Source organism: Bos javanicus, chromosome 28, assembly GCF_032452875.1.
Source record: "Bos javanicus breed banteng chromosome 28, ARS-OSU_banteng_1.0, whole genome shotgun sequence".
NCBI classification, from domain to species: domain Eukaryota; kingdom Metazoa; phylum Chordata; class Mammalia; order Artiodactyla; family Bovidae; genus Bos; species Bos javanicus.
Genome location: NC_083895.1, coordinates 17,389,976 through 17,405,613, shown reverse-complemented (window position 1 = coordinate 17,405,613; position 15,638 = coordinate 17,389,976). Strand labels below are relative to the sequence as shown.

Sequence of the window (15,638 nt, the reverse complement as noted above, 5' to 3'; positions counted from 1 at the left end):
ACAGGTCATCCGAGGGTGGGGAGGGGAGGTTTGGTAGAAGACAAGACTGAGAGGATTGGAGAGTTGTCATGGAACAGCATGCAGAGCCATCCTTTACATGCGCTGACCTTGTGGTTGAAGAAGGGCTGGCCAATTTGCACCAAAGTCCAACCAAGACCAGTCCTACCTAAACATCGGTGAAAACATAGTTCCTCTAAAGAAAAAGCAGTACTGCCAGATGAAGATACCAAAATAAACACACACACGCACACTCAAATGCCCACTATAAAATGGAGACTTCCTTGATGGAGGCCCCATCAAAAATCATTTTATCAGTATGGTCAGCACAAGTAAAATGAGACCATTCAATGCCATGTATTGTGCGATTCCACTTACATGAAACGTTTACAACAGACAAATCTGTGAAGATGGAAAGCGGATGAGTGGTTGCCAGAGACCATGAGGAGGGGCAAATGAGGTATGATTACTAATGGTCCCTTTCTGAGGTGATGAAACGTTCTGGAATTAGATGGTGAGGATATTTTCCCAAATTTGTGAACAGATGAAACAACACTAAATTTTACACTTTGAGAAAGTGAGTTTATTCATATGTGAATTATATATCCATAAAAATTTATAAAGTGAAAAAAGTATGAAAGCATGTGACCATTCAGAAAATGACCAGCTTTCAAGCAATAGCTATACAGTGTCAAGCATTCAAAAAAGAAAAGGAAAAGCTACTGTGGAAACAGAGCCCCATCTCGCTATGACTCATGTCTGCAGATTATTTCTGAAATTCCAGCATTTTACCCTCTGCCACGATGAAGAAGGCAACTGGATGATGTAAAAGTTGTACTTTTTACGAGTCACTCTGTAGAAACTCCAGGTCTGCAAGAGCAGCATCTCCTAAAGCTCAGTGTCTAGTTTTGGATTCCCTTCACGGGTCAGGAAATGTTTGGTTCTGGCAGGTTTCCTCAAGAAGAGTGCAAGTACCCTGGGCTAGAAACCAGATGTGCCGCAGGACCAGTGTTTCCTAGGTAATCTTGAAGTACAACAGATCTCTGCCCTGGAGTTGAGACGCCACTGACATATATATCTACTTGATATTTATGTCTCAGAAAATAATATCCAGTTTGGAAGTTTTTCTTAAAAACTTTACTCCTAAAATCTGAATATTTGGTCTGGAAATTTTGGGCAATTTATAAAGATAGATACTCAGTTCATAGAGTGATAGGGAAAATCCACCTTTTCTTTTTAATATTTTAAATTTTTTTCTCTTTTTTGGTTGAGAGATATTTAAATCAACCAAGAGTTAATCTTTGATTTTGGTCAGATAAGAAAAGGAGAAAAAAGTAATATGGTAAAAGGTCTAAACTAGCTTTCAGTGTGCCCCATAGGTCTGGAAAGAGTGACAAAGATGAAGCCCACCTATCCCCCCACCCCACCCCCCGACACGCGCGCGCGCACACACACACACACACACACACACACACATTAGATTGCAGTTATGCATGTTTCATATTTAATATTGATAAAACCTTTCATGATAGAACAAAGTAACAGTGAAATTAATGATTTTACTAGATTAAATAATATACAGTGAAGAAGCTTGAATCTTGTGTCATACTCTACTGCCTCTAATTTTGTGTCTCTAATCTTGAGCTTGGCAAGCTAATAACCTAGCTAATTACAATTATGTGCAAAATAAGTAGAATAGAGGAACTCTCTGATGAATAAAGTATATTCACCATGGTAGATTTGTTACGTGGTACCACTTTTATCTGCTTACAAATCTTTTACACTTCCTAATTCTGAGGTAGAAACCAAAAAATTGACGTTAGTAGAGGCTGAATTTTATGTTATTCATATTACTCATCCAGAGATTTGATAAGTAAGGTCATCATATAATAATTGGTATTTATAATAATGAACTTAAACCTTTGGAATCACAAAACTTTGAGTATTACTTTGTAACATTTAATTTAGAATGAATTTCCATTTATTCTTTGAGATTGCATAATATATACAACAAAATTTCCAGACCAGTTAGTTAAATAGAACTAAATTCTGAAAAATTTATTCAAAGAGAATTTATTATAGTTTGAAAAATATCTGTTTTGGTATATATATCTTGCAATAAGTTTTTTAGTCCCTCGGACTGCCAGGAGATCCAACCAGTCCATCCTAAAGGAGATCAGTCCTGGGATTTCTTTGGAAGGAATGATGCTAAAGCTGAAACTCCAGTACTTTGGCCACCTCATGCGAAGAGTTGACTCATTGGAAAAGACTGATGCTGGGAAGGATTGGGGGCAAGAGGAGAAGGGGATGACAGAGGATGAGATGGCTGGATGGCATCACCGACTCGATGGACGTGAGTCTGAGTGAACTCCGGGAGTTGGTGATGGACAGGGAAGCCTGGCGTGCTGCGATTCATGGGGTCCCAAAGAGTCGGACACGACTGAGCGACTGATCTGATCTGATTACAGTGTTTTACAGATGTGAAATACATTGTTTCAGAGAACATTTTTACTAAGAAGTTTAAGATATATACATGCATTTATTTCCAAGTTCCTTGGGAGCTGGGCACATTTCAGACAATGATGCACAATATGTCTTTGCAAAAAATACAAGGAAGGAAACTTACAAAAAGTAGACCACCTAATTGAATTCTACTTTAAAACTGAAGTATACCCTTTTCAAATTGGTGTTCTTTCCTTTGCTCCAAGTCACCTCATCTGTGGTAAGTTTGAAGCTGTATGAAATTAATATAAATTTCTTCCAAAGTCGGAACTATTTCAGGTGCTTAATTTTATGTAAAAGTATTACATATTTTGTTTAGGAGAAATAATTATTGCTTGGGATAAAAAACTCATTGGGACAATGACCAAATGGTTTTTCTTCATATCTTCATGGTATCTAGTAAAACTCTTTGCTCATGGTAGACACTCAGTAAGTGGTTAGTTAAATGGATACACATGTTTAACTAAACTGTATGTATTGATATGAATTAGACTATTAGCTATGAACCACACTCAAACTAGAATTATGAAGCATAATTAACAATTATGCTTCATAATTCTGCTTAAACTATCATGCTCAGGTTTTGTAATATATATAAATATATACATTAAAGTATTATAAAAATTATTATGTGTGAGCATTTCCTGAAACATATAGTATCATCAGTACAGTAGAAAGATCTGAAACATATAATATCATCAGTACAGTAGAAAGATCGATTAGCTTTAAAAAGCTACAAACATTTAAATTGGTGTTTTGCAGAATGGTTTCACACCATTGTATATGGCAGCCCAGGAGAACCACCTGGAAGTTGTCAAGTTTCTCCTCGACAATGGTGCAAGCCAGAGCCTGGCCACAGAGGTAAGACACTTTGGTTCTTTTTGTGAGTGAATTCACATGTTTATAGGGATTTTAGAAACTTGAAGTTGTATCACTGAGAATCTGTCCCACTGGTATTTCATTACAGTTGTATATTAATGTGTGGGCTCATAAGTTTTTATGAAATACATTAGAAAAGTCTATTTTTAGTCTTTCAAGAATCTTCCATGCCTAGTTACCCTTTCTGCTCTTAAATGCCTGGCTTACCCTATAATTGAGCTATTTGTTTACTATTTACATAATTGCTTGAGAGTACTCTTCTCCTTACAATTTTGCGTCAAAGACAGCCACTGTTTTGAAATATTTTTTGTGATAGAACATAAGTTTTAAATCTGTTTTTTTTCCCAAATTTAAGTTAGCATAATTATAATGATTGGATTTATGCATTTCTAAAGTTAACTAATTAGATTTAACTCTAAACTTAACTTCTAAACAAAACTAGTATACATTTTTGAAGAGTAGATAAAAACAGCCTTTAAAAAAACATTTGCAATCATGAATAGGGGAGTTATTAAAAATAAAGTTATTTAAGTCACTGATACTATTTTAGGTAATGTAGTTTATTTTTGAAACTAATCTGGATGGAAGATTATGATCCCTTGAAGTGTATCACTAGAAATCTATTGCTAATAATAAAGGACTACTGCTTGTGTACTCTTTATTTTTAACAAAAGAAAGAGTTAGAACAGGTGTAGGGTTATCCCTGTCATAAAGCCAAATTCTCTGACTTTCATCCTGAAGTGTTTCCTGAATGGCACAAAAAAGATGTATATCATCGGGATTATATGCACAGGGTTGCCTGTAACCTTGGCCAGCTTTTGAGATCATGCCTTCCAGGAAAACCAGGAGATAAATGAAGAGGCAGTTCACACACAAAAATATACAAATGACCACAAATGTATGAAAATACCTCATCCTCCCTTGTAATCAAATAAATTTTAATTTATTAATCAGATAGAGAATGAGATCCAGTCTTCAGCGCATGAGATGAAGAAGAAATTCAAGGAGTAGGAAAAATTGCAACTTAACTATTATATTGGTGACATTGACAACCAGTTGCAACACTTTTGTAGAACACTTAGCGTTAACTATCCAAATTAGTATTTATACACCTTTTTGCTTAGCAGTTCTACTTCAAATAGTTTATATGACATTATATATTAGAAGATAATGCAAAAAATAGTTATTATATAAGAAACAGCAACATAATTAGTAGTAGCAATTTTTTAAAAACCAGGAAGAACCAAAGGGGAAGCTATTGGATAAATATTGCTTTACTTAGACAGTAAAATGGTACTCTACACTATTAACAATGAGACAAGACTGTATGTACTAATATAGGAAAATGTCCATAGTGTACAGTTTCCAATGGTTTATTCTGAGAATTCAGAGAGAGCCTTTCACTTCCTAGCCTTCAGTTCTCTTGGGGATTTTTATCTTGAGAATGGATTAAAAAAAATAATAATAATATCCTTAGAGCTTGGTAATAAATAGTGAATGGCTGATGGCAGAGTAACTGGCGTTTGTCTGCATAGAGCAGTGCCTCTCCTCACACTGGGGAGAATGTAACCTGTGTGAGTGCCTCAAATCTGATATGCGGGTCACATCATGCTTTTCAGGGAGGATGGGTATGGGAGCCAGGGTGGTTGTAGAAGAGAAAACCCCTTCCTATTTTTGGATGGAAATACTATGTAATATAAATATCCTGATGACAGCAATTCCGTAGTACTTTTTCGTCTGTGAAGGACGGGTAGTATTCTTTTTATAGGCCGTGATGGGCAGATCATTGAGTGTCTCTCTTTTAGAACAAACATAAAACCAGTTTACCATTAAAAGACTATAGAATTACCTTGTCAACTAGTCATCAGTAACTCACTGGTTCTCTGTTTGTGTTTTTTTAAGTTTTCAAGCCCCCCAAAAAAGGCACTACAACTGACTAAAAAGGAATATATGAGATCCTCAAACAACTAATTCAGTCTTTTAGCAAGAAGACAGACCGATAGATAGATAGATAGATAGGTATAGGTAGATATGTAGGTAGATGGATAGATATTTGATAGTTTTTTTTTTTTACTGCTTTATATTACTTTACTTTCAAAGGATATTTTAGCTTTAAAATAAATAAATGAATTAGAGTTCCAACAACAAATCGCACCCATGTCTTCATGAGGGATTTGGTGCCATCACCACATAAACAACAGCTATCTGATTATCTACAGCTATTTGAAGCTTTGACTGAATTTTTATCTCTTTTATTATTAGTACTAGAGAATTAAAAGAACAGCAAGAAATAAGATGTTTCATTCACATAATGTTCTAATTACAATTTTGCTTTCTTACGAGCAATAATATTGGGGTCGTTTATACAGAAGTCTGTATTTACAGAATGAACAGTAATGAGCAATGAAAGGATTCCTTAGATGAAAAAAATTTAACAGAATTTTCAACTTATTAGATGATATGATATTGTCAAGTTCCTTCAATACAATTGTTCCATATGTTCCTTGTATATATGTATGAGGTCTTTGCCATGGTTGTTTTTCAAAACTTTTCCTGTATTACTGTGGACTGTGTATCCTGTCTTTCCATGTATATCTTCCTTCTTTGGCTAACCAAGATTTTGAAGCCTGAGGTAAATTTATTTGTTCACTTCTGGCATCTATTATGTGCCAGATACTCCAAAAGGCAGTGTACAAATGGAGCTTCCTTCATATTTCCTTTCGGCTCGTATTTTTCTCTTAAGAATAACTGCATAGAGCAAACTAAACCCTTTAAACTTGGTTTGGAAACAAAATCTGGAGCTGCTAATTTTAGCTATTAACACCTTAGGACTGGTATCTTTGTGTCTTTAATTGGTTTATGCAAGAAGCACATTCTTGTCAGTGCTAATCGTCTTAGCTGCAATTGATTTTCTGGTGCAAAATAGTTTCCTTTATGTTTAGGCCTTATGGATTGAAACATTCCTATGGGTGGAAATGTAACCACTTCATTTTGCTGCAAAACAAGTGAGCTGTCATTTTTACCCCTTAGATTTTGCTCAGGTTTTAAAAGTGAGGTGCAATGTTACCTCTTAATACACAGCTCTTTCCTTTCACCGTTCCATTTTTTAGATGTGTTTTTCTCTTTTGTGAAAGTAATATATTAAGTAAAAGAGGAAGTGTTGTAGCCACGCGTTCCAGTAAACAAACTCACTCAGAAGGACAATGCAGATAGTGGAGTGCGGTTTATTACACCGGTGGGCCCAAGGCAGAGTCTCCTCTTAGCCAAGGACCCTGACCAGTTTTTGTGAAAACCTTATATACCCTAAGGGTATGTGCCCAAACCCACCTCCCCAAATTCCCTGAAACTAGTCTGAACAAAGGAAGAGAAAGATACAAAGTTAACCCATGATTCATATGCCTTAAGCCTAGGTAGTTAACAGTGGACAATTATTAATAGGCCTGTGGTCATACCCCAATAAGCATAATAGAATTTATGATTCTATTTGGTTACACAGATAATTAGGGTATTCTTTTTAGGCAATGGAGAGTCTAGGTATGAGCCCTGGGGTTCTTCCATCCAGGGGGCCTGTTTTCCAGTCGTATGTCGTCTCCATAGATACTGGGCATATAGCTCAAAGTCCAGAGTCCGGCCCAAGATGGAGTCCTGCTTTCAAGATGGAGCCTGTTTCCTCCTTTAGAAGTACAATAAAAAGAGAAAAGAAAAAGCCACAGTTAGTTGTCCCTAGAGATAACATTCTCTTTATCCATCCAGATTTTTTTTGTCCATGTTCAAAATATGTATGTTTCTCTTAGTGGAAATGAGATCATGTATTTTCATGGTTATGCTGATTCCTTTTCCCATAACGTTAAATTACACTTAAACTTTGTACTTTAAGTGTAACCTGTGATATTGTTTTGGTGATGTCTAGGTTGTATCCAACCTTTATTATTAATGGTTGCAGAGAATGTCCTTCTGCTTACATTGATGCTTATCCTCTTCTTCACTTGGGTCTTCCTGGAGAAGTTGAACAGACCAAGTGGAACTGCAGCCAGATCTTGAAGCTTGGAGTGTAGATAGAATTTATGTATGTAGAGCAAGGAGGAGGACATTTCAGAGTGGGGCAAATAGGCTGAGTTTAGATGCCAGGGTAGAGACAGTAAGGAGAATAGAGATTTATACAAGATTTATACAAGAAGGGCCTGGGCAATACCGTCACTTAGGTGCTTGGGGGCCGATATTTTACAGCCCTTGAATATAAATATACTGATTTGCATTCAGCCAAACAAGTGCTAGGAGCACTTATCTGTTTTCCAGCAAGGAAAACAATGGTGAAAGTGATCTTCTAGGAAAACCAATAAGACATGAGTATGCAAGTAACTATGTTTTTTTCTTTTTCCCTTATAAGCACTCTTCCATTAGAGCAGCCCTCGATTTGTACCACAAGGGGTATTATTTGTACTACAAATAATAAATATTATTTACTACAGATAATAAATATCATGATCTGAATAGAATAATAAGTAACCTACTTGCCAATTGTCTAGCAAAAATGACTTTGAAATGTTCTTTTGAGTGTGCGATAATTAAAGTATTGAAGATTTAAAATTTGGGAGCCAGTCTTAGGATATTCAAGGGCTTCCCAGGTGGCTCATTGGAAAAGAATCCACCTGCCAAGCAGGAGATGCAGGTTCGATCTCCGGGTCAGGACGATCCCCTGGAGAAGGAAACAGCAACTCACTCATTCTTAATGGGGATATCCCATGGACAGAGGAACCTAATGGGCTGTAGTCTGTGGGGTTGCAAAGAATCAGACACAACTTTGCAACTAAACAACAATAACAACAACTTAGGATACTCTCCTTTGTGCTTTCTTTTTTATGGTCAGTAATGCTAGATTTTCCAGCTGCAATGAAATCTGTAGCTGTCTTCTCTTTGTCAAGTCCCAGGGTAATAGAATAGGAAGACTAAATGTACAGATATGTGAGTATGTCTGAATTGCTTCTAGTCATGTTTTATATGATCCGTTCTTTTATTGGTCAGAGAAGCCAAGAGTCTTTCATGTATACCTTCCTTAAAACAGCAATGAGTATAGTTCATTAATTCACATATAGTAATTGAGTACCAAATATACACTAGGTTACAAAGTATAGTGATGAAGCAGACAGGATACACTAGGCAACAAGTACTGGATAAAATAGTTTGAAAATAATGATGGAAATTTACCTTTAAAATTATTTTCTGTTTTGGGGTGTGTGTGTGTGTATATATGTATGTATGTATTTTTTAATATCTTTCCGTATATATATGAAACTACTTGAATATGTCAGCTTTAATAACTGTGAACAAAAATTGACACTCGATCAGCTTCTTATTTGTTAATCAAGAAGAAAATATCCATCGGGGCCAATCTTGACCCATAATCTATTTGCAGGATGGCTTCACACCATTGGCAGTAGCTTTGCAACAAGGTCACGATCAAGTAGTGTCACTTCTGCTAGAAAATGACACAAAAGGAAAAGTGCGTCTTCCAGCTCTTCACATCGCTGCCCGAAAAGATGACACGAAAGCCGCTGCCCTGCTGCTGCAGAATGACAACAATGCGGATGTGGAGTCAAAGGTGAGGCCCTGGGAAACACACTCGTCACACGGCATCCTCCTCTGTTAGGCACCCAAACGTGAAGAACGCCTGGGCTCCCTTTGGGCATGCTTAACGCCAAGCACTTAACTGCGCTGAAAGGAATAAAATCATGCCCTCAAGTCATCCAGTTGAAGGCGCAGCACCCCTACCCTCGGCATCTACAGTTGGGAGGGACCTGTGGGTGCTGCCCTATATGTGCTAATGGGTGGCCACCTCAACAGAAATCAATCGAGAGACACCCAATAATGTCCTTCCTTTGAACATGTATTTTGAATGTATTTAGCACTTCAGTTCCAACATCAAGGTGAAAATTATAAAGTGCTAGCCACAGTGTGTGCCAAATAAATTTTTGGTTGATATCTAAGACGGTAGGCAATACACTGAGCATTGATCAGCTGCAGAAGGCATGCCAGCAGCCAGAGTCCCAGCCAACAACTCCCATTGTCTGGACACGCATTACTTACAAGTGTCTGTGAAGGAAACGTGGCATTTGGAATAGGCCATCGTGTAGCCCTTCATTCAGTCTAGCTTTCTTTCTGTGCCTATTGTCCTGCCATTGGAGCTTCCATCTGCATTACTTAGCTGTCATGAGCTTTCTGCCATCCACGATCACCGAGAGCAAACTAACCGTTCATTTTTTCCTCCTCTTTGCTTCCAAATGTGTTAACCTAGATGGTGGTGAATAGAACAACAGAGGTATATATATATATATGTATATCCGTGTACATTTGATCTATATCTGCATCATCATTTTCCCATTCCTTAGTGCTGCTGCCTCATTTCTTTCCCTTCTTCTTTGCATTGCCTTCTGTAGGCTAGATACCTGCTTCCTACCCCCACCCTCAAAGTAGCATGTGCCAGAGGAGATAGTAGTTTGATTACCAGGGCTTTCTGCAGCTGAACCTGGTGTTCGAAAGGAGGAAGGATTAGGCATCCTTGAAACTTAAGGGTACTACAATAGAGTCCTGTGACATGAAGCATCTTGACACTTGAGAAGCTTCTCAGCTCTACCTACAGCTGCAGACAACCCTGTCATTCTACTCATCTAGGACTGAATCTTCAGATTTCTGCATGACACTCGCCCTCAGTGGTGTCAGCAAAATGAAAGTTACCTCGGAAGGGCACCCTGTGACCCACCCTTGACAAGAGTCAGTCAGACCGCTAGCATGGCTGAGAAGCTTGCTGACGACTTAGAAATGCATCTAGTTCCTGTAAGGTTGAAATCTTTGGGGACTAAGTAAATCGCTGCATGTTTTAGCATTTTTCAAGGAAGTAAAATGATCTTGGTATGAACAATCCAGAAAAATGGGTTATTGAATAGGCATTTGCTAATAAAGAGACCAGCTTGTCGATTTCTTTATGAAATGCATTCACCATGATTCAAGACCAATTGTAATAGCACCTCTTCCCCCCAAATTGCTTTCATCATTAAAATTGGCTTTTACTGTTGGTTAATTTGACTCTATTGAATATATAATACTAGTGAGATTTTGACAGTTTCAGTGGACAGTTCTACCATGAATAATACAACAGGGGTACTCATCAAACTTTCTGTGAGCTATCAAGATATTTCTTGTCGCCCCTATTTTAACTTTTGGACATGTTGGCTTCTGTGTAGTTCTGCTCCCAGATCACAAAAATGGCTCAGTCTCCACCCTTGGTTCCTTCCTGGCTCTTCCTCTCCCTGTGAGTTTGGCATCCCTTTGAAATCCTATGAGCAATTGGCACTAATGGAAAGAAACCTAGTACAGAATGGAATGCGGACCTCAGCATATTTTGCTTCCTCGTTTTGATCTGGGCAGGGTTGTGGTATTAACATGTCAGACAAGAGGCCAACAGGGATCAGTTGAACGTGTGCTGTGTTTTCTTTCCAGAGTGGCTTCACTCCGCTCCACATAGCTGCTCACTATGGAAATATCAACGTAGCCACATTGCTGTTAAACCGAGCAGCTGCCGTGGACTTCACTGCACGGGTAAGAGTGCTGCAATTTGACATGCCTTTAAAGCATTTGAAATGATTCTTAACCCTACTCCCCCAACATGAGGAGGAGGCCAAGCCAGATGACCTCCAAGGGTCTTCCCAGTCAGTGGAAGCTGTGTTTTTCTACTTTTCTAGTGCATTTTCTTGCTTGTAGACAGGCACGCCTATTTTCTAGCAGGGAAAGAAAACCAAGATCGAAAGTGGGGATGGGGTGTGTGATAAATAAGTGACATATAGAAGATGTGATTTAAATAATCACCTGGAAACTACAAGTTGTCCCTCCAAGCTGAAATTTCTGAGTGTGTGTGAAATGGGTCTGATAGCACTAACAGTGCTGTAGAAATCAGGGTCTTGATCTTCCAGATAGGAATGAACTGGATTTGAGGCCCAAATCTCAGAACCCAAACAAGAGAGGCCACCTTTTGCTCTTACCTTCTATCCCCTATAAACTTCCAGAATGTGTAACAAGATTCTGTAACCCAAATAAGTTCATATTCATAGCAAAAGGAATTACAGTATCACAGATACCCCTGGACAGCAACTCAGATAATCCAGAGTAGTAGGGCTCTGAATGTAGAAACTAGTCTTGGGCTGGGCTTGATCGTCAGCAACGATATCATCAGAAATAGGAACAAAGTAGGAAGCAGAATGTAGAAGTGGTCAGATGTGGGGACTCAGGATTCAGACTCCCTGGGTTCCTGTGTTAGATTTAACTTTTCTTTCTGTGTCCATCAGTTTCCTCATTGATAAGATGAAGTTAATATGGATTGTGAAATTAAACAACAAATCGTAATGATAAGATAACATCGGCACTCCTGCACTGGGTCATTGAGAAATAGGAGAGTGTGGAGAACCCTTAGCACAGTTCTGACGCGTCATCACCAGCAGCAGCAACACTATGATTTTGAACATAGGATTTGAAGTATTATTTTTGCTGAAAACCTCACTTGTTAGGGGAGAAGTAGCAATAGACCAGATCGGGAGAATGGTCATAATACTAGTTCTAGCAGGAGTTGGAGCAGCCGTAAAAGTAATACCATCTTTGAAGCAGATGCCAAACTGAGCACTTTTATTTCATGAATTCTTATGTCAAGAAAAGTGTTTTTGTTCCTGTTTTACAGAAGGGGAAATCGAGACAAGAAGTAGCTGGTCCAGATGATAGAGCTAGCAAATGAGAAAAGGCAGAATTTCAACCCCAAAGCTCTTTACCCTGATGATGTTAGGGGTTCATTTTTCTCATCCTTTTTATAATTCATTAGTCCTATAAAAATTAAAAAGAGCTAACATTGTACTAACATAAAAGCTGTTTCCTATCCGATTATCTTCAGCCTGCTAAAAGCTTTTTTCAGTTTAAATAAGGCAGCTCTTGTCACTCTAGAGCTGTGTGTGTTCTTATTGCATTAATAGCATCCTTGGGTTTCAGCAGACCCAAGGGCTTGTGTGACATTTAGAAGGACAAAGCTAAGCACTTCTTTAAGTCTTGTATAAACAGGGCATGCCGATGTGAGAAAACCCCGTGTCTGTAAGATGCATTCTTCTGGTTTCATTTCTCTAACTCACAGAAAACCTCATTAAGTCGCATCTTCTAATTAGGACATTTGGAAAATTCATGTCAGGGTAGTGTTTGAAGTTTGTCTTGGTGCCATTGTTCAGAAATTTCCTGATGCTGCTGAAAATAAGAAGATTGGGACAATGTTTAAACAATTTAGGAGGACAAATTACAGTATTTTCAGCCTCCTTCAAGCAATTCCAAAGCATCCATTTACATTAAAACAATTACTATGGTAATTACAAATGATGCTAATTTATCAATTAAAGATCAGTGGAGACCTCAGACCATTGTTGTTAACCTTGTCTGAATTCCCATATGTGATTTAAGATAGTTGCATTGAGCCTTTGTTTAAAATGTTAAATTTCAGACCTTTTGCTGATTTAAAAAAGTGTTTACTCCCAGCCATTCCTAATTAGTGAGGCCTCGTAGCATTCTGAGCTGAAGGCGGCGGCAGAGTTTGATTGTACTCACTAGGATGCCTGGACTGTTGCTCATACTGGAAAGTCCATGCTCCCCTCTGCAGTGGCTGATGGATGGCTTGCTGTAGGAGGTCTGAGCTGGACTGGTCTTCATGAAGAGTTTAATCAGAGGCAACTGCTAGTTGCCTCCACAAACACATTGTGGGTTCCAAATCTCTAGTAATATTATATACTAATCCAGCAACTACCCTTTTGTGTTACAGAGTCCTCTCCCTTCCCACCTTAAGTAGGGTCTTTCTAGGCTCCAAAATCACTGCAGATGGTGACTGCAGCCATGAAATTAAAAGACACTTACTCCTTGGAAGGAAAGTTATGACCAACCTAGATAGCATATTCAAAAGCAGAGACATTACTTTGCCAACAAAGGTCGATCCAGTCAGGGCTATGGTTTTTCCTGTGGTCATGTATGGATGTGAGAGTTGGACTGTGAAGAAGGCTGAGCACCAAAGAATTGATGCTTTTGAACTGTGGTGTTGGAGAAGACTCTTGAGAGTCCCTTGGACTGCAAGGAGATCCAACCAGTCCCTTCTGAAGGAGATCAGCCCTGGGATTTCTTTGGATGGAATGATGCTAAAGCTGAAACTCCAGTACTTTGGCCACCTCATGCAAAGAGTTGACTCATTGGAAAAGACTCTGATGCTGGGAGGGATTGGGGGCAGGAGGAGAAGGGGACGACAGAGGATGAGATGGCCGGATGGCATCACTGACTCGATGGCTGTGAGTCTGAGTGAACTCCGGGAGTTGGTGATGGACAGGGAGGCCTGGCGTGCTGCGATTCATGGGGTCGCAAAGAGTCGGACACGACTAAGTGACTGATCTGATCTGATCTGATCTGATCCTAGGTCAGAGTTCTCTCAGGGATGTAGCAGAAACAGCAGGTAAAAGTAAAATGCCCTGGAACACAGATGAGATCCGATTTTGCCTGGTCAAAGCAATAAAGGATCAGTAAGCCTCAGTTGCCGAGAACTAGCTGCAAATCATAACCATAAATCATGTTCTTCAGGAACCAGGTTGAGATAGAGGTACTGATTAGAAAGTTAGAGGTCAAGTTAAAAAACAACAGCAGCCACCATTGTCTGGGGGAGGCCGTGATGTCTGCTTCCTGGCTGTGACAGATCACTGAAGAAAGTCAGATACAGTCTTGAGGTTCTTCATGGGCTGAGAGCATGACCTCGAGAATGGATGGCTACCTGCTGGCAAAGAGAAGTGGGGATAGCAGTGGGGAACCACCCTTCTGGAATCATTTCCTGCATGCAGTCCATGTACATGTCCAAAGCCGATAGGCAGAACCAAACACAGGTGACTAAAGGTAGAACACACTAGAATGGATTGCTTTCTCTGCTTCTTTGTAGTGCTGGCTAATTTAGGCAGCAAGAAAGCAGATCCTAGCCAGTGGCGCCTATACCCCTAGTATCAGTGATGGTAACTGCTTTACATCATAATTACCTGTTACGTTAATACCTTTCCTTAGATTTTTATTATGATGTAAATGTGGACTTTTGTATTGTAATTCTGCCATGTATATATGTAAGATATCCTGTCTGACATCTTAAATATTTCCTTTTGGATTATCCATGGAGACCTGTTCAGCCTCGTGGATCTGCTGCAGGGAGTAAATAGAGTAAGTGCTGAATACTGCTTTGCAGCGTCGGCACACTTTGCTCTCTGCATTCATGTGCTGAGATGGCCTTGACACCATCTGAATTTATGCGTGACCCTTGCTCTCTTAGCAAATTATCCTGGCTGTCTTGGGAAAGAGAATGTGACTAAGACACACCAGAGCTGCTACTGATTGTCATTCCACTCAGGAGCATTTATGCACTTTAGTAAGTAAAAGCCAAATTATATTATTGGATGGCTTCAAAATTCCTTTTTAGTGATTGAAGAAGATAGATGAATACTTTGCTGGCTAAGAGTTTTTTTTATCAAACGTAATGGACCACCTAACTTAATCTTCACTCTTGTCATTGACCTTTCTCTTGTAAATTATTATTTACCTTCCCATTTGGGGAAGATAATTGAATAAAATATCCTTCTATTGGTCTTGGTATGTAGTACTTTTTGGTTTTGATCTCTGAAAGGATTAGGGATTTTATGTGTTTGAGTGTTATACCTCATTTGTTTCCAGAAGGATTTCAGGAGGTTTACAAAGTAAGACATGTAAGAATGAAAAAGGAAATGTAAATGTTACCAAGCAACTAGAAAACACTAGTGAATACAACTGGAGGATAAATGCAGTCTCTAAGGACTTTGATACATATAGTATTAATAGAAAGGGAAGCACGGGTTATATAGTTTTCACTTTTTGACAAAGGAAATCTTAATTACCTATAGAGTCACTCTGTGTGTAAAATAACTCAAATACAATTTGTGTACCATGTGAATCCTTCTGTTAAGAATAGTGAGTTTGGGGGACTTCCTTGGTGTCCAGTGGTTAAGACTTCTGTGCTTCTGTTGCAGGGGGCGTAGGTTCAATCCCTAGTCAGGGAACTAAGATCTGCATGCCACACAGTGCAGCTAAAAAAAGAAAAGAAAACTTAGTGAAGAAGGGTGAGTTTTATAGTTGATACTATCTTTAGTAACTACATTTCAAAAGGTTCAATTCCTACTATCCTATACAGCCTCAAT

The 15,638-nt window shown here is 38.7% G+C and overlaps 1 protein-coding gene across 6 annotated transcripts in view; it reads left to right on the top strand.

Moving 5' to 3' along the window:
* Positions 1-15,638, top strand: part of ANK3 (ankyrin 3) — a 749,200-nt gene that overhangs the window by 505,902 nt on the left and 227,660 nt on the right. For all 6 annotated transcript variants that reach the window (XM_061405045.1, XM_061405049.1, XM_061405044.1 and 3 more), the window contains 3 exons: positions 3,262-3,360; positions 8,792-8,977; positions 10,873-10,971. In XM_061405045.1, coding sequence (XP_061261029.1) covers positions 3,262-3,360; positions 8,792-8,977; positions 10,873-10,971 — 384 coding nt within the window. The remainder of the gene's footprint in view (positions 1-3,261; positions 3,361-8,791; positions 8,978-10,872; positions 10,972-15,638) is intronic.